At 42.4% G+C, this 20,164-nt stretch overlaps 1 protein-coding gene across 6 annotated transcripts in view; it reads right to left on the bottom strand.

Moving 5' to 3' along the window:
* Nucleotides 1–20,164, bottom strand: part of ADGRG2 (adhesion G protein-coupled receptor G2) — a 278,970-nt gene that overhangs the window by 218,902 nt on the left and 39,904 nt on the right. For 5 of the 6 annotated variants that reach the window (XM_088451625.1, XM_088451627.1, XM_088451628.1 and 2 more), the window contains exons 3-4: nucleotides 17,514–17,632; nucleotides 550–1,140 (exon numbers count right to left, since the gene is read on the bottom strand). In XM_088451625.1, coding sequence (XP_088307751.1) covers nucleotides 550–1,140; nucleotides 17,514–17,631 — 709 coding nt within the window. In that variant the 5' untranslated portion in view covers nucleotide 17,632. Of the gene's footprint in view, nucleotides 1–549; nucleotides 1,141–17,513; nucleotides 17,633–20,164 lie in introns of those variants that run through there. The other variant, XM_088451630.1, reaches the window with a different exon arrangement.

Here is a 20,164-nt window from a genome sequence, read left to right as displayed (position 1 = left end):
CCGTTAGCTAATCACAGCTAGCTCCCCTGCAGGCAGCAGTAGACATGGACAGACAGTGCCGATGCAATTTGAATCTGGCACCGGTCGCAAGGCGATCAGAGCTCGCGGACAAGTAGACAATCAGGAGCTGCCACTGCTGATTGGCTGCCAGTCTGAGGGCTCTGATTGCCTCGTGACTGGCGGCGCTCTCTCTACGTGACTGCCTGCCAGTGCACCAGCTGTAATCAGCAGGGCAGCCAGTACCAAATCAACTAGTTATAAATAACTGTACTAATTAAAACGAGACTGAGCAAAGTGGACTTCATGGTTTCAAATTTCATGGTCTACTACTCTACTACCTAGAGGCTAACCAAGCCTGCTTGCCAATTCACTGCATCATTTGCCATAAAGTAAAATGTCGCCTACAGTGTTTGCAATTAAAAGTAGTGGCAGAGTGAGTATTCCCTGAATAAGTTTTTGAGTATCTCAGAAGAATGTATCAATCTTAAAAAAATGACCAAAAAAAACAGAAGAATCACATACTGTAGTATAAGTTTCTGAAAAACTTACCACAATGCAAAGATGAATCTTTCTTTATTATTGTTGGGCTGTAGATCCAATCATTCATCTTCCACCTGATAACATCTCCATCATCGCAGCTTTGGAGCCACAAATCTGCTACTGTATTCCACATCCTAAACATATACAGATCCCCAACCAATCCCAAGGATGCAGAGGCATTCTTATGTGGACAGCCAAGGCTCAAACTGCCACCTCCATGCAGCATGGTGTTGTTCTCCAGCTTGTCCTCTCTTTTCAGTTTACCATTAAGATAAAATCTCATAGATTCATTCCTGCCATCCCATGTAATGCAGATCTCATACCAAGTGAACAAATTTAGACTTTCAAACACATTGATCTCAGTGCCAAACATCCATATTTTCATACTGCTGCTGTCACCAAAAACACCAATTTCATACACAAGGTCCGGGGAAGAGGGCAGTTGGTAGATGAAAGCAGTCCAAGGATTAGAGGATGACAGTTTCAGGTAGGTGCACACGGTGAACTGTGTTAGATCGGGAACAGGTGTACTCAGGGTCATGAGGTCTTCACATGGTGTACTGAAGACAGCTTTACAGTCTCCAAAATCCACAGCATGGGCTACAAAATAAAAGTAATTTATAAGAAATTAACAACAACTAATACTTGTGAGTAGTAAACATTAAGTTTGCTCTATATTTAAGAGCTATTCTTTAATCAGCAGACTTGTAATAGCAGTCTTATAATAAATTGATTTTAATAACCAGAAATATATACATACACACACACTTATATATATATATATATATATATATCCCAGAGGGTTCCACACTCACGATGTCATATGTAGTATGCTGGAGTGACAACCCAAAGGAGGACAAAAATTGATCCTCCCAAATTCAAAGAAAACAGCCACAGGGGTGCACTCACTGGTCTTCCAAAATTTATTTTAATCCATCTTCATTATAAAGGCATAAACTGTACATTATAGCATCCATATATATATAATAGAGAAGTCGGCAGCACTCAAAAGGGATTTTTCAGCCAAGTAATCAAACAGCGACACGATTTATTTCAACGTTTCAGATAAACATCTTTCTTCAAGGATAATATACAAGTGAAACGAACATACTTAAATACAAAGTCCATCATATGCACGCTCCATGTCTGCACCTCCACACTTCCGGGCGATCGCCCGAGGACGTCACCTGGTCATGCGGAGGCTCGACCAATAGAGCCAATCAGTGTATGTGTGTAGAACAGCAATAAAACAAACCACCTGCGCCTCAGGACTGCAGCTCCGTACACACCCAGGAGCACCAAATCCCCAAATGTTACAAACAAAAAATAGGGCGGTCCGAGAGTAGCGCTGTCCTCGATAATAATACGTGTATGTGTGTATACCATCACCATGACCATGGAACAACAAACTTTATAGACACTAGCCAATGCCTGACATTTTCATCATATACAGCAATAGCCAGGTAAAGTTTCAATACAAAGGTCATCTGAAAACCTTCTTAGTTTGTTAATAATAGCATTGCTAATTAGTAACATGCTTTGCAAGATCCCGGACAAATTTACAAATATTTAGGCAATGTAGGACCTGTACAGCCAGCTGACCCAGGTGGACTACTAGTTCAGTAAACACAGATACGGAGGTGGCCTGACAGCCATCATTCCAATAATCATAAGCCTGGAAAAATCCCTATAATTGGCAGCTATACTTTATGGAATCTCGGACCCGATGCAACCCATCCTGTACCCCAGTCAGATTAGGTCATAAATCCCTAGAAATAGTAAATAGGACACAAAGAAAAAACATATTTTTTGTGAACAAAAATTATATACGTAATTAATAGTCACTAATTTATGTTAAACCAATGATCACAAAAAAAAAATCTTACTGATAACATGACAGACTGAGATTCTCATTGAGACCATTTGGGGATACTGAGTTAAAATTATGAATCCAACGTGCTTCTTATTGGAGGAGTTTTTTTGCTCGATCTCCACCTCTTGCCGACTGGGGGACATGGTCCACTAATTTATACCTAAGGGTTGCCAAAGAGTGCATAGCTGACACAAAGTGTCTGGCCACTGGTTGCTCACTGTCTTTGCCCTCCAGTGCCAGCCAAATGGATGACCTATGTTGGGCTGCTCTCTCTCTAAAGGAGCATATCGTCTTGCCCACATATGCCAGTCCACAAGGGCACTTAATGACTTATATCACGTATTTCCTTGTGCATGTTTACACATGTTTAATAGAGATTCTTCTTCCTGAAAAAGGGTGTTATATAAGTACCTGTTTCCATGTGTCGACATGTCACACATCCAGTACATTTGTGGCAGCCAGGCACCCTTGCCAAAAAATGGCCGGATTTTGCAGAAACTCCACTAATTTTTCACTAGCCAATCTTTTAGGTTCTTTCCTCTCTTAAAACAATTCATTACATTTTTGTCATTTAATGAGGGAATACCAGTATCTGACTAGTAGCCACAATTTCTTCACAATTCCAGGGTTGTTTACCCGTTACCCATGCGTATACCATTTGGTCCTGGTAGTCCTTTGTAACCATTGCCAACTTTTTTATTTTTTATTTTAATCAAGTACCTTTTGTAAGTTTTTATATTTTGGCTCAGTTTTTGCCATCCAATTGCTGCTGGTGTCTTTCTGCAGCTGGTGTTTGGAGGAGGATTCCAGGTCCTTGATTTTCTGTTTTATTAAGGCCAACTCTCTAGATGATTCCTCCACCACTAACAATATGAGGTTGAACGAACACTTGTTTAATACGGCCACCCAATGGCGGCGAAATATGGCACTGGTATCTGCTTAGAAGACAGTAAAGACTCTGCCATCAGTGTCAGAATCTTTACTATCTTCTGCACAAACACCGGTGAAATAAATCCAAAGCTCTCCCAGTGGTGCTCAGACGACAAAGTGTCCTGGACTGAGAGTGTGTATTGCCAGAAATTGATGGACCTAAAAGCCCAACCCATACAAACAAATCTGTTTAATCAGGACATGTGTGTTCCCAAATTGGAAACAGATCCCGCCAATTGGTTCTCGGACAGGACAGCCACAGGGCCTGATTCAGCTTGGTTCGCAGTTGCTAATGTGTATGCAATTGGTCGATTGTTGCGTACTGCGCATGCATCGCAGTGCGCGAACTCACCATTGCAAACGCACGGACACCACGGACTCCACGAAGGGCATTAGCAGATTGACTGACAGGCTAAGAGCGTTTGGGGGTGGTGACGGGGGGCGGTTGGGGAAACGCAGGCGTGCCTGTGCGTTTGAACGCCGTTGCATGGTTGAGCATAAATTAGCCTGAGCTTTCCACGTGACCTGGAAAGCGACCTGCCACAATGCTGGGTGTGGGTTCAATGTCCATCGATGTGTCTGATGTTTGGCCTGGTTTGGGTGCTGTTATGAATGTGAGTGTAGGCAGAGGGCATGTGTATGTTAGCCTTTTCGACGGCACTGCAAATACATTTGCATATATTCACCTAAGACCTGCCTACAGAATTGCACACAAGTTAGCAACTGCGATCCAAGCTGAATCAGCCCACAGTCTTATATCAGATTAACTATAACAAACTTTAGCACTCCAGAGAAACTTATTTCAGGACATTGCAAGATTTAAATGAATGGGAGTATGTCAGTTCATCTTCTCACACAAGCCTCATTTTATGACATTCCTTCATCAGTGCATCATACCTCCCAGCACTGGCCTAATGCAAATCTGGTCAACTACAGTTTGTCACGTCATGTTGGGCAATTAATATCATCATTTTTGGGGGAGCATGTTGGTGTACTGGTTAGCATTACTGCCTCACAGCACTGAGGTCTTGGGTTCAATTCCCACCAAGGTCCTATGGGTGTGTTGTTTGTATGTTCTCCCATGTTTGCATAGGTTCCCTCCAACTATCCAAAAACATAAAGGTTGGCTAATTGTACATGTGGTAAAGAATATAAATTGTAAGCTCCACTGGGGCAGGGACTGATGGCCATGACCACAATATTCTCTGTTTAGAGCTGCAGAATGTGCGCACTATAAAAATAATTGTATAAATAATGCCACCTCCCCTAAACTGTTCCTAGTGCTAGGACATCCCCAACTCTCTTTACCCCCTTGAAAACATGCACCAGCGGGAAGTGCTTGAGACACTTGCAAACCATGGTGAGCTGAAACATAACTCCCAACCTTAAATCAGATTTGTCCCAACTAAATGAGGACAGTATAAAAGGGTGCACAGAGCCCTTTACTCGTAATAAGCAGCAGCGGAATACATATGTTCAAATCCCGGCAGTGCCAGCCCGACGTGGAAGGAAATGCCGATCGTGCGAAAGGTAAGTATTTCCTAACCTAATCTACCCCCTACCCCTCCTTTAGGGTGCCTAACCCTAACCCCCCCTTTCCCCGCCATCTAAGCCTAAACCTAAGTTCCCCCACGGGTTGCCTAACCCTAACCCTCCCTCCCCCTAGCCTAAACCTAACCTCCAGGGGAAGGTGCCTAACCCTAAGTCCCCCCCCCCCGGAACCCTAAACCTAACAGCTGCTGTCCGCGCTCAGCGCCCGGCGTAGGTTAAATAACCCTCGCGGTCGGCATAGAGATCGCCGGCATCATAAACCCATACCGCAGCAGCACACTGCGCATGCTCCCTCCGCGCCCCCACCCTCCCCATATTACTTACTAATCCTTTGGTGGGCTCCGGGTGTGCCTTTGCTGAGGGGAGGAGAAGGCTGTGTGTGTGCACATATCACCACCAGTGTGGCTGGATACACAGTGAAGGGGTAGCCCTGGGGTCCCCTCTCCAGAGCCTTAACTGTGTGGTGGTACTGGGCACTGGGACTGAATTGTGGCTGAGTGGCTTGAGTCACAGCTCACTTCAGGAAGCTGTTCATGGCACCCTCTGCTGGCTGGTGCTCTACACGCCAGTGCAGTCGGCACAATGGTCTGGCCGGCCATGACAGTATGATACATGTATGAACAAATGTGAAAGGTCATGACATGATGGATACAGCCATAAAACGTTTGCTTTCCCTTAAATAAACAGCTCTAGTGTCAACATTTAATCATTTGAAAATCTAGGAAAAGAACACATATATATGTAATGAAACTAAAATACAGCGGAAAAATGGTACACAAGTAAGATCTATTATTTGTTAAAGTTTAAAGTTACATTTGTTTTTATTTTATTTTCTTTGAGCACATCAGTTGTTGAAGACTAAAATACAAAATAAAACTTCATATTTTAATTTTCAATGTCTTCTTGAATATTAATAATTTAGAATGTAGTTAAGCAAACATGTGTACCAACCTAGAAAGCATAATGATATTTTAGGTAAACGGATACGTACATACTGCATATACTTTGTATGTGCAGGCTGAAAGCATTTGCTGGAGACCTACAAAAACATCTTCAAAACTGTAACTCAAAGAATCATTCATACATGAGAAATAGTCCCAAATGAAGGGATGGAAATTATAGACGAGTACATTTATTTTAATTTGCCATAGCTGGATCCAAAAGCCACATGGTGATTGAATGCTATAATTTTAATGTTTCCTTATAAAGTGTGGTGTTTGGAAATGATCCAAGTAATGACAAAATTTAATTGAACATAAAAATTATGTTTTTTATTTGTTTTAAAGCAATAGATTTTGAAATATGTGCTGAAACTACATATTCTTATGCATATGTTCATTCAACATAAAAGGGGCATTTTTTCATTTGTCAGACTACAGCACAGGCTTCCATTAAAACAACTATACAAGAAAATGCCTTCAAAGTCTATAGCAGATGGCACTTAGGAGCTGATTCAGACCCGGACGCAACGCAACGCACTTTCGCCGCTGTCAGGGGCCGGGTATGCAAATTCCGTGATCACACGACCAGGCTTAAGGACACCCTCTATGTCTTACAGAGAGACGGCAGAGTGATCGCACGCCGGTGTAATGACCCCCACTTTTATTTCTTAGCACACGTCATCTCCAGGAAGTGTATGATTAATCAGTAACATCGAGAGCCATCGGAGCTGCTCGCAGCCCTTGAGGTAGACCCTAACCTGCCACAAACACTGCGATCACTGCAGGCTGAAATACAACCAGGTAACGTACAATGACGCTTCCATGCTCATTATGCATGCCCAAAGAACAGCATTTTGACGCTCAGACACGCCGGCGTTTGCTCACCCACTCCCCTGTTTTCCAGGACCTTCCCCTGTTACCACCCACAAATGGCACTGTCACTCAAAGTAGCGCTCAGTCTGTGTACTATGAGCGCACGATTCCCGATCGCTGTGACTGGCTGGCGCCCGTGCAATGCGACGCATGCGCAGAAAGCGAACATCGGCCAGCTACGAGCGAACGCAGCCTAGCTTCCGGGTCTGAATCGGGACCTTAGTGCCTGCCAAGATACAATCCACACACATCTGATCTGTGTTGGAGATGCTGCGGTCTGAGGGGTACTTGCCTTCATATTTGGTAGGAATGTCTGGTTATTAGAAAGTTTTGGGATGATGTAGTGGCCCTACTAACCCACATATTGGGTGTTCAAGTGTCCAAGGATCCCGTGACCCTACTAATGTGCAAATCTGTTACCTTGCTTCCTAAACCAGCAGACAAGCTTCTCCAACATGCCTCCAACGCAGCAAAACTGCAAACAGCCACGGACTGGAAAAAGTCCAACCCACCCTCCATGACTGCTGTTATCAATACAATTTGGTATGTTGCATCCATGGAATATATTATTAGCCTTCTGCGCAATACAGAAGATAGGGACTGGCATCCTTGATATCTCCATCGGAGGACACCTAACGTTGTACTTACACACTCTGCTCCTTTACTTGTACTTCATACACACTACACTTTATTGATATTTTTAACTCAGGACCAGTTGCTTCCCTTGTATCTGTTTTCCTTGTTCTTCTCCCTTCTTGTTAGTATTTTTATTTTATCTTTAGCCTTTTTAACTAGGCTGTGGCTACTTTACCGGTTCAGTAGCACATCGGGCAGGAAGAGATAGGGGACTGCTGCTGTGTGTTAGGCCACAGAGGGCCAGGGAAGTTGCTTCTTCTTGATGTACTGAGAGACTGAAAACCGTATCATTACAGCTACTGTTACTTAATAAATAAAAAAAGTTAAAAAGGGGAAATAAAAAATACAGATGCGTCCTCATACACTATTGCTGCAGTCGTGCCAAACAGCCCTTCTCGCATGCCAGGTCCTGTCTGACTTGAGACTTTTTAGTATTTGGATTCTTTAATCTGCAACTTTTGCTCTCATAACCAGGGCCGCAACTAGGGGGGGCTGGAGGTGCGCGTGCACCGGGTGCTGGATTATTGAGGTGCCGATGTCCGGTGCCGAAATTATGGGCGGCGGTGGGGGCATGAGCGGTCACCCCCGTGGCCACCAAACCTGCTATACATATCCCCGCAAGGCCAGCGCAAACCTGCACTATAGGGAGACGCCAGACTGGAGAGGCGCTCTCCCTGTAGCTGCTGCCGAGTCCATTTATGCTGCAGGCTGTGTCCTTTAGCATACATCATGCTCTCTCCGTTAGCGTTCTGTGTGCTCATTCACTGACACAAATTTTGCTCAGCAGTATAGGCAATGGTCATTTGATGCTCTATTCTCTATTCCATATGTACTTGAGATTTGCTCCATCTACATTGTTTTGTTTAAAACTGGATTATACAGTGCCTTGAAAAAGTATTCACCCCCCTTGGCTTTTTACCTTTTTTGTTGCATTACAACCTGCAATTTATTTATTTATTTTTTATTTGAATGTTATGTAATAGATCTGCACAAAATAGTCGAATTTGGTGAAGTGAAATTAGAAAAATATTTATAAAAAAGAATCTTTATAAATAAATTCTGAAAATTGGCATGTGCATATGTAAACACCCCCTTTGCTATGAAGCCCCTCAAAAGTTCTGGGGAACCAATTACCTTAGAAGTCACATAATTAGTGAAATGAAGTCCACCTGTGTGAAATCTAAGTGTCACAAGATCCGTCAGTATAAACACACCTTTTCTGAAAGGCCCCAGAGGCAGCAACACCACTAAGCAAGAGGCATCACACCATGAAGACCAAGGAGCTCTCCAAACAAGTCAGGGACAAAGTTGTTGAGAAGTACAATTCTGGGTTGGGTTAAAAAAAAAAATATCCAAATCTTTGATGATCCCCCGGAGCACCATCAAAGCCATCATCATCACATGGAAAGAACATGGTACCACAACAAACCTGCCAAGAGAGGGCCACCCACCAAAACTCACAGACCTGGCAAGGAGGGCATTAATCAGAGAGGCAGCACAGAGACCAAAGGTAACCCTGAAGGAGCTGCAGAGTTTCACAGCAGAGACTGGTGTATCTGTGCATGAGACCACAATAAGCCGTACACTCCATAGAGCTGGGCTTTATGGAAGAGTGGCCAGAAAAGAGCCATTACTTAGTGATAAAAATAAGAAGACACGATTTGAGTTTGCCAAAAGGCATGTGGGCGACTCCCCAAATGTATGGAGGAAGGTGCTCTGGTCAGATGAGAGTAAAAAAAATTTTTCGGCCACCAAGGAAAACGCTATGTCTGGCGCAAACACAACACATCCCATCACCCCAAGAACTCCATCCCCACAGTGAAACATGGTGGTGGCAGCATCATGCTGTGGGGATGTATTTCAGCAGCAGCGACTGGGAAACTGATTCCAGTCAGTTAAATACAGGAATACTCTTGAGCAAAACCTGTTTGTCTGCCTGTGATTTGAGACTGGGACGGAGGTTCACCTTCCAGCAGGACAATGACCCGAAACATACTGCTAAAGCAACACTCGAGTGGTTTAAGGGGAAACATTTAAATGTGTTGGAATGGCCTAGTCAAAGTCCAGATCTCAATCCAATTGAGAATCTGTGGTCAGACTTGAAGATTGCTGTTCACAAGCGGAAACCATCCAACATGAAGGAGCTGTACCAGTTTTGCCTTGAGGAATGGGCAAAAATCTCAGGGGCAAATTGTGGCAAGCTCATAAGAGACTCATCCAAAGAAACTTGCAGCTGTAATTGCCGCAAAAGGTGGCAGTACTGACTTTTGGGGGGTGAATAGTTATGCATGCTGAAGTTTTCTGTTATGTTGTCCTAAATATTGTTTGATTCACAATATAAAAAAAACACACAACTTCACAGTAGTAGGCATGTTCTGTGAATGAAATGATGCACACCTTCAAACAATCCATTTTAACTCCAGGTTAGGTAACAAAACATGAAAAATGCAGAGGGGTGTGAATACTTTTGCAAGGCACTGCATTTTTCAATTTTGCTTCAATGAAGAAAAAGTTATTAAAAAAAAAAAAAAAAGGAATTGCTCCATCTCTCTGTTGAGATATTTTCCTGCATTATCAGATTTCAGGGTTGTGAGTCTGTAACCTTATTTTATTTACAAACCTCTTGTGCTCTGCAATCCTGTTCGACATTTTTTTTCTGATGAAGTACACGTGTCATCCTTGTGAAGTCATCTATAAATGCCACAAAGTATATGTGGTCACTCACAGACTTTACTTCATTTGAATGCACTATTTCAAGTGTTTTCTAGGTCTGCTTGTTGATTTTAGAAATGGCTGACAAGGTTGTTTCTCCACAATACAGCTCTCACATACAGGTTTCTCTGCATTAGTCACGGAACTACCTGTGACCATCCCGTTTTGAAGCTTCTGAACACAGTCATATCCAAGGTGACCAAATCTTCTATGCCAGAATTCTAATGACTGACTCATTGCGTAACAGTGCTGTGTGTCAATGACATACAATTGCTGACATCTTTTGCCTGTAGCTATAACGGTCCCTTCTCTGTTTCTCATAATGAGCTTTTCTTTAGCGAAGTGAACTCTGTGGCCTCTCTGTTCTAGGACATTGATGGCGACAAGATTTGTTCCCATTTCTGGTACATAAAGCACATTTTGGAACTTTTGTTCTTGTGCCCATTTTTAAGCAAGCTTTAATTGTCCCAACTTTAGTAACTCCAAGGACTTGATTGAAAATTCCTATGATAGTGATAGGGTCACATTTAGTTAACTTGGTGAACCATTCTTCATTGCAGCTGAAATGCCTTGTTGCACCAGAAACAATGTACCAACAATCTTTTCTACAGTCATCTGTAACACTCAGGGCTGACTCATCTCTGCCGTTGCATTACTTGCTTTGCATACGATTCATGTTATTTTGGTTTGCATTCAATTAATTTGTGATCTTGTGAAATTTGTAACACTTGAATTAAATTTCCTGAATTTTCAACTTTTTGGGCCAAATGTAATAGGATGAGAGATTAGAAAATGTGTGAGTTTAGCAGTAAACTCTCACACTATTACATTGGTCGAGTTATATCTTCAAAATGGGAAAACATCTGGATGAGTTTTTAAGTCGTGTCAAATTGAGTTTTTTTAGTCTGAAAACAAAAAATTTGATTTTGCATGTTCTCAGACTCTATTACACTGGCCAAGTTTAAAAAGTGTGAGAAAACTCTCACATTTTCCAAACTCTCACCCTATTGCATTTCTCCCTTTGTAATGCAGTGGTCTCAGCATTAAAATCACAGTGCACTAGATCTTGAAACTGTAATAACTTTGCGCTGACTGTGGTTAACTTTGCTCTGTTTGCCTCGAATGCCACAACCAAGAAGTCAAACTCAGACGTCAATTTCTGCAGCATTGCTGTAGCAATCTCTTCATCATCCACTTGCACTCCAAAAGACATTAGTTGCTGGGAGACGGACATCATTTTGTCGATGTTAACACTCATACTGCTGCATTCAGTTTGGTGTTATACAATACATGTCTTAAATTTATCCTCATGAGACCTCAATCTTGATAATCTGCTTGCAGTCCGCGTCTTTTGCTGATTCTTGTATTATAGAGAACATGTGATGTTCTACACTCAAGTATAATTTTCTACACCTTACAGCTCACAAGCCGATAAGTGTATGATGCTTGCGGGTAGCAGTGCAGAATGCTGGAACACAGTAATACCAGGCAATAACAAGGTCTCTAATTAGGTGATAAGAAGGAGACGTCTGTCTCCTATCATGTCAATCTACACAGTGGCAAGATGGCGCCAAACATGCTCAGTGCAAACTATGGCGGCCATTTTGGTACAGGCAATGAAGCCTCCTGGAGGGACAGTAAGATGGAGTCTGTGCAGTAGCGTATTCCACTTTCAACAATGAATACTGTGCTAACTGTACTCCATGCTTTCACATTCATGCTCACACATACTCCAACCAGTGGTGGGTTGTGAAAAGGGCAATGTTGTTTCACTGCTCCTGGCTTTTAGATCCTGAGATCCACCAAATACTGTCATAAGACAGACAGGCTTATTCCTAACGTGTTTCTCTGGCATTGGGAACAGCAGGGTCATACTGTAATTCAATGTGGCATATTGTGAACTAGGAGAAATAGTGTGGCATAATGTTTTGATTATTCTAGTCAATCTAATCCTGTGCATAAAGTGACATTTATTATGTTAGTATATCTTTCTCATGATATTGAATGGTGGTTAATGTGCTGCCTTTTACTTTGTTCTATGGGACATTAATGAACTAGGGCACTATTATGGGGCCTAAAATTAACTATTGCACTGTTACTGTATGGTGAATAAAATGAACTACAGCAATATTATGGGGCATAAAAATCAGTCAGAAACCTGGCGCCTGCATCCAGACGGTAAGTATTTGGGTTAGGGGGAGGGTTAGGCGGATAGATTTAGGCTGCAGGAGGGGGGGGGGGGGGGGGACAGGTTTAGACTGTGGGGAGGGAGGGTTAAGTTTAGGCAGGCGTCTGTATTATAACCCTTTCGGGATGCCAGCGGTGGGATTCTGATTGCTGGCATTCCGTACTCAACCCAGTCCTAACCTATATTAGAAAATTGTACCTAATAAAGTTCCTGTCACAACCCGTACTTGTTACCCCTGCCGCTGGGTCACTTACAACTCCTGTGGCCAGCTGGCTCGCTCCCTGAACTCGGTCCGCGCGTCCCCTGTCTTCACAGTGAGATGCAGGCTCCATAATTTCCGGCCTGCTAGGCCGCAGCTCTCATCCAGCCAGCCCCGGAGTACTGATGTCCCGATCACCTGACCAATCCAGCCAATCTCTATCCAGTCTGAGTCAGCCGGGACCATTTGACGCGTCTCATCCAATCATGGCTAACCCCCAAGGTATATATTTCAGCTGCTGGCTCTAAGTCCTTGCCAGTACAATGTCTAGCTCAGTACTTACTGAGTGAAGCACAACTGTGCTCCGTTTACAGTCATATTGTTACCCTGTTGGTGCAGTCTTATTGTTTGCTGCACTAACTGTACATGTTAGTTTACTTCTATATAATCAGCATCTCAAGTTGCACAGGTAATCCCAGCTTGTTCCAGTGTGCTGTATCTGTGCTAGGCCTGTGCAAATCATCCAGCTGTTTGCTCAGGTATATAGCTGTTCTTGCTTCCCTGCTTCCGTTCCAGACTAATCCACAGCTACCATCCATTCCAGTGTATAGTCTGTATACGGTCCTGTCATCATTAGAGTGCTCCCAGACTACAGAGAAAACCCAGTCCAAGCCTGGTAAATCCTTCTGCCAAGATCTGACACTCAAGTGTCCTGGACTACAGAACCAAGTAAGAAGAGTGCTTTATTATTATCAAGTAACAACCAGTTCAGCCTGGTTAATCTACTGCTACACTCTTCTCTGCTACATACATCATACCATCAACAACACCTACGTCCCTGGTGGTCTAGTGGGTACAATCCAGCATTTCTCTGCCGAGACCCGGGTTCAATTCCCGGTCAGGGAAGCATCTAAACTACATGTCAAGAGGTCTCCTCAGGCCTTCCAGCTTTGCATATACACCATCTACTTCTAACAAAGACACCTACCCGACTCTGGTTCCACAAACAAATTCAAGCATGACAGTGGCCACCAAGTGTGTGCCTCCCCTAATAATTATTACTTAAGATATATTACTGTGTAATTTACATTTTTTTTCTACTAGGTTCTTTCCCATTTCCAGTGCCATAATGAGGATTGCTAATAGGGTGTAAAATGATTTTGGATTTTTGTGTGCCAGTGGCGTATCTAGGGCTGGGCACGCGCCTTGTACGCTGTAGCAGTCCAGGCCGCAGCTCAGCCAATCAATAGCACCCAGGTCCTAGAGTAATTCCTGGAACAGTAGCTTCATCTTCTGCAGCATCACGGTCTCACTGTTTCCTGCTGGAGGAGAGGAGGGGGCCCCTTCCCGAATGTCATCTCTGGCTCCTCTTCTCTTAAGCATTCTTACTGCTGTTGCTTTCAGGCACGAAAAACTAGGAGAGGAGCTGTCATGCCTTTGCCAGCCCTCATGGTCGCTTCCCCACAACCACCTCTCTCATTACATCCACATCGGTGGCTGCATTCTGTAAGGTAGGCACTACTGTGTGGCTGTGTATATGGGCACTACTACTGTGTTGCATAATGTGAATTGGGAGCACTATTGTGTGGCATGTGAATTTTGGGCACTGTGTGGCATAATGTGAATTGGGGATGCTATTGTGTGGCATGTGAATTTTGGGCACTGCGTGGCATAATGTGAATTTGAGGAATTATATTACAGTACGTATAATTTAATATGGATCTGGCTTATTCAATATATTTTATGTGGAACAGGCTTTTTCAATGTATTTTATATGGATCATGGGGTTCATTAACCTAACATATGTAAACTCATAGTATAAGCCAAGTAAATTTTACTATATACCTATACATATAAAATTATAAATATATATATATATATATATATATATATATATATATAGATATAGATATAGATAGTTCAGTTTGGGCATGCCCCCAAAAGTGAAGAATAGGGAATGTGTCACGAGGATACGTCCCCTTCCTAGTCGGCCACGCCCCCTTTTCGGTAGCACGCTCTACCTGGACCTCAGTGCCTTGCCCCCAGTCTGCTGTGAACACTAATTTCTATCATGCTTTTATACATTTTATTTGGGTTGGGGGGGGCACCGTTTTTCAATTAGCCCTGGGCGCCAAAAACCCTAGTTACGTCTCTGCCCATTTCCATTGACAAAACATATTTATCGGCACATGAAGCGTCTAATTCTGAAAGAAGTTCCAAGTGAAACAAAGAAAGTAAAACTATCTGTATCTAAAGTTGGGTCCTACAGGTGCAGTTACTGTGAGATTACGAGAAAGTGATAGGTTTGGCCCTAACCATTGTATTGTATGCATTGTCCCACCCTGCAATAACTCATGCTTTATACTAAATACAGCCACATTCCTGCTTTAGTCAAGCATTTTGAAACTTACTTGCTAAACATAATATCTTCAGCATATCTGACATATTTCCGGTAGTGTGGTAACGTGTATTTCCACTTACTGTCACAGTAAACACAATTGTACAATTGTGGATATTCTATAAAATAAACATGTCTTGGTTTGTGACGTAAGCAAAAGCATTTGAGCTGGGTAAAGCTTTGTTCAAACAGTTACAAGACTGAAAAAGTGGACAAAGTTCAAGAATATATTGATAAATAGCAACACCACACCTTACCATTTCTAAATTCCCTTAAAAACCCAGCATATAGCATTCTTCAATTGGGTATATACAGAAAGACTGATATTTGTACTTTCAAGACACTGAACTTTGCTTATGTAAAAACATACTATGCAAACATGTTGCAGGATTAGGGGTTTTTCTTGTACATAGGAATGATATTTAAAAGCAAAACATATTCCATCCTCATACTAAGTTATGTAAAATGACCTATTCTGTATTGCATCCATTTTGTCCCACATAAGAAGACACTAACCACTGCCATAAGCATCATTGCTGGATCTGAGGGCCTGATTCAGAGCCGCACGTAAGCTTCGCACAACTGCGCATGTGTATGGGTCGTAATGCGCATGCGCAAACCAGTCATTGCGGTCGGAAATTGTGCGCTCGCAAAACAGCAAGGGGCTGATAATTTGATTGACAGAATGTACCGTTTGTGGGTGGTAACAGGGGAAGGTGCTTGAAAACGGGGGAGTGGAGATCCGAACACAGGCGTGCCAAACGGTCAAAAGGGCGTTTAATGGGAGTGCATAATTAGTAAAGGAGCGTCATCAACCACGTCACTTGGTTGTCTTTTAGCCTGAACTGCTCGCAGTGATAGCGGTAAGAAAAACCTACCACAAGCACTGCGAGCAGTTCAGATGCCTTTCGATGTACCCGATTAATCTAATAAATACCGGAGATGACGTGTAATGTCAACGGCAAAGGGGCGTCTTTACAAAATAGTGAGCGCATTTTTCGTTCGCTCAGACATAGAGGCGTCAACAAACCGCAATGAGCGAGTGCTCAATTTAAATAGCCGGCCCCTTTTTTGGAACGACCGTCCGCAAATAGCGTCTGGGTCTGAATCAGGCCCTAAGTTCAGTCCCAGCACCTGGGAGCATGCAGGAGTAAGGTCTATGTAAACTCAGGACTTTCCCATGCCCTGCTCTGCCAGAACAGTCCCAATTGTACTCCCAGGAGAGAACTAGTTTCTACTACTGGACATGCAGGGCCGACATGTAAATGCCAGAAGTGCCGATGACCAGATGGGCCGGTCTAGCCACTTGAATTCCTGGCCGAGCAGTGGAGGGTCATACAGAGAGGCCACACCCTGCGAGGTGTAATCACATTCCCAATTGATCATGTCTCTTTTGCGTGCGCACCTATGGCACACAGGCTATCAATGTTGTGAATCGGCCCCACGTCGCTGGATAAATGGACTAACATGACAAATATATCCTTAAAGCTGCATACACACAACAATTTAGTACATGAAAGATTTTAGTAAACGATTTTCGTTCATTTTTCCCTTGAAAAAATGAACGAAAATCGTTTACTAACATCGTTCATTTACTAAATGTAATTAACGATTTGTTTGAACTACAAACAATTTTTGCCTATTACCTTACTGAAAATCGTTGAGTTGGTCAGTCTGACTGAACTACAAACGTGAACGCGCATGAACGATAATCGTTCATCGTTTTATCTCAGAAAGTGAACGATTTTTTCAACGATTGAACGATAAACGATATAGTTATCGATAATCGTTCAAAAAATTGTTTGTGTGTATGCACCTTAAGAATTAAATGAGAATTAGAAAAATATTGACAGTTTATAAATTGAACTTCTCTACAATGGATATTTGGAGAGTGAGGGATCTATGTACTACCTTAGAGAGAGATAAAGTGCCAACAAATCAGCTCCTGCCATTTTTATAGTAACTGAATGGTTGGTACTATGGGGTGTATTTACTAAGCCTTGGATGGAGATAAAGTAGATGGAGATAAGGTACCAACCAACCAGCTCTTGTTATTTTTCAAACACAGAATGTGAGATGGCAGTTAGGAGCTGATTGGCTGGCACCTTATCTCCGTTCACTTTATCTCCATCCAAGGCTCAGTAAATAGACCCCTTTATCTCCATTCACGTTATCTCTCTCCAAGGGGTAAACTTACTAAGATGGGTGTTCTATTAAGAAGTGATGTTGCCCATAGCAAACTATCAGATTCTACTTCTAATTTATCTAGCACCTTATAGAAGATAATAGCTGGAATCTGATTGGTTGCTATGAACAACATCACTTCATAATAGAACTCCCATCTTAGTAAATTTACCCCCAAGGCTTAGTACATGGACCACCCATGTCTATATGCACTGGGACTTCGCCTGTAACAAGACTTTTAAAACACACCCAAATAGATATAAAATATTTAGACCCAGGGCAGCTTTAATAAAATACCTAAAGGGGTAAAAAAAACTTTTATAGCCACTGCGTGTTGCTGCAAATATTCATTATATGCAAGCCAGGCCCCTGCTTCCTAAGAAATACAGATAGCATTTAAATAATTGTTCCAGGTAATGCAAAGCGAAAGGTGAGTTTTAAAGTTGCAACAAATAATGTATTTAACAGACGACCATTGCATTTCTTACCTATTTCTGGAATAGCCAAAACACACCTTAATATCCATATTGTCTGAATAGTCTTTAATTTCACAAAATGTTGCTTTGTATTAGCAGTTGCTGCATTCAGGAAGCCATGGAGCAACATCCTGAAAAATACAAAATATACATTGTACATTAGCTTTATTTATCTCACCCCTATAGGAAATATTCACATGGTCCAAAGAGAATATCTAGCAAGAGGAAATTCTAGTCATGGTTTGGTCTCTCAGATTGAGATTTATTCTAAGCATTTAATGAAATACAACGAAGCTCAAATTTAAGACACACTTGCCTAACTCTAGGAATTTCCAAAAGTCTCCCAAATTTGGGGGAGCTCTACTGGCCTCCCAGGTAAGTAGACTATGCTCCGAGATCCTGCCCACTTCCTCATGGAAGTGGGTGGTCCAGGGACATGATGAAGCGATTCGCAGAGAAATGCTTCATCGCAGCCCACGGCATGGCGAAACGCTATGAATTGCAACATTATGGCGCTGCAGTGATATGATTTGTGAAGCCATTTCCCCTTCATCCCATCTGAACACTTGCAGAAGCACTGTTAAAAAGTAAGCAAGTGTGATTTAAAAAAACGTATAAGGGTCAGTGGTCTATTGAACCCATATTATGACAATGTACACTGATTCATACTTTCTAAATGTGCTGTGACAAGCAGATACTACTGTCAATGCTTTTAATGTCCAGTTTAAAAATTCCGAGCATAGTTATCCTTTGAATTTTCATAAGTAAATCAATTTCCTCACTGGCTCATTACATCTCATATGTCCTGTCCAACTGGTGTATTCAGCACAGAGTAATAACATCAGCAGCGATGAAAACTGAAGTAAAAGATCTGTAACAGAGATAAGCTAGTCAGAGCGACAAGAATAAAGCCTTTCCCATAGACAGTGTCATCGCTGGCTACTGTTTCTTCAGTATCAATCACTAAAATCAGCACAATGAGCTTCAATAACAGGTGTTCTCCAAGGGAGCATTCTTTACAGAGAGAATCTCTCCACTTCAGGGCTAACATGAAATACTGCACTAGGATCAAATCTGTGCCTCTGTCGAGCACTGGTCTGCTCGAAAAAAAGAAAAATGGACCTTATATTCCTTTTCTCTGAAGCACTTAATTACAAGTATTAAACTAAATGAAAGACTGAGGAAACCATATTTTTAGACCACTCAATACTAAATAGATTCCCTCTTAATACAGTTTGTTATTTTAAAACAAGTTATTACACTTTTTGTGGAGATGAAAAAAGGGAGGAAAACAAAAGTACAAATTTGCTTAAATCTCAAAGATAGGCTACATCAATAGGACATACACTTAAATAATGCATCATCCTTGAAAATATCTGCCATCACTGGGGAAATATAATAGGGGGGGGGATATTCCCTTTTCCTTATAGTGTAACTGACTGTAATCTCACTAGACATAAGGATATTGTTGAGATCAGTGGTCGAATTGGGGGATGGAAAATTTTGGATTGTACCTATGTACGTGCCGAAGGTGCTTGCACAGCAGAAAAGGAGACGTGGCCACTCAATAGGGGTGCGATCTTAAGACACGCCCCCTTTTCATCAATGTAGTGTACCACACTGAAGTGCACCTTATAATATATTATGTCATGCAGTAGTAGTACCTCTTACACATCTTGCCTTGCCACAATATTATATTAGGTATACTGTATGTTAGGGCATAGGCACAGAAATTAACAAATGTATCCATTTTTTATATATTTATTATCAGTGCAGTATCAGGCCGCATGAAGGTGCAGTCACCGGGGCACTGCTGCTTATTGACGGCCGGTTCCAGAATGAGGAGGGACGTGTGCAGCACATTACTGCTACTAAACGGGAACAAACTGGTTGTGCACAGTACAGCGCACAGCGCCGCCGTCATTTCTAATCTGGGCCTGTCTGCAAGCTAATTGGCGCTCACAGACCCGTAGCCAATCAGGACTTCTGATTGGCTGCCAGTCCACAAGCTCCAATTAGCTCGCGGACAGCCCCAGATTAGAAATGACGGTGGCAATGTGCGCTGTATTTCCAGAACAAACATCTTTGGCGGGCGGCGGGTGGCACAACAGGGCTCAGTGCTCGGAGGAAGTGCTGGTATATCATTCCGTTGTATACCGGCACACTTCGAGCCCTGGTTGAGACCAAAGGGTAACATCACCAACCCCGCTGATAGAATAATAAATAAAAAACACTATTGCAAATGATTCTCATAGAAAATTTATTTATTAGGTTTATAATTTCACAAGTTCTGAGTTTAAAAATACTGAATGGCAGAGACTCCCAAATACGAGATATCCATAGTTAAGCACTGGTGGTTTAATCAAATTGACTGAGGTACTAATCAAGTCACCTGTGGTCAACATGGATATCCTTAAAACCTGGACTGTAAGGGTGCTTTGAGGACCAAAGCCCTCATTCAGAGCCGCTCGCTATTTGCGGTCGTTCGTTCTAAAACAAGGGGTGGCTATTCAAATGAACCGTTCGCTAATTGCGGTCTGTTCATGCCTCTAAGTCTGAACGAGCGAGCAAAACTTGCGGTTGTAATTTTGAAGAATACGCCCCCTTGCCGCTCGCACCATACGTCATGTCCGCTATTTATTAGATTAATCGAGTACATCGAA

The sequence above is a fragment of the Taudactylus pleione genome, unplaced genomic scaffold (genome assembly GCF_031769625.1).
Source record: "Taudactylus pleione unplaced genomic scaffold, aTauple2 ptg000026l, whole genome shotgun sequence".
In the NCBI taxonomy this organism is placed as follows: Eukaryota; Metazoa; Chordata; class Amphibia; order Anura; family Myobatrachidae; genus Taudactylus; species Taudactylus pleione.
The sequence above is the reverse complement of the archived record's forward strand: the minus strand, read 5'-3'. Positions and strand labels throughout refer to the sequence as shown.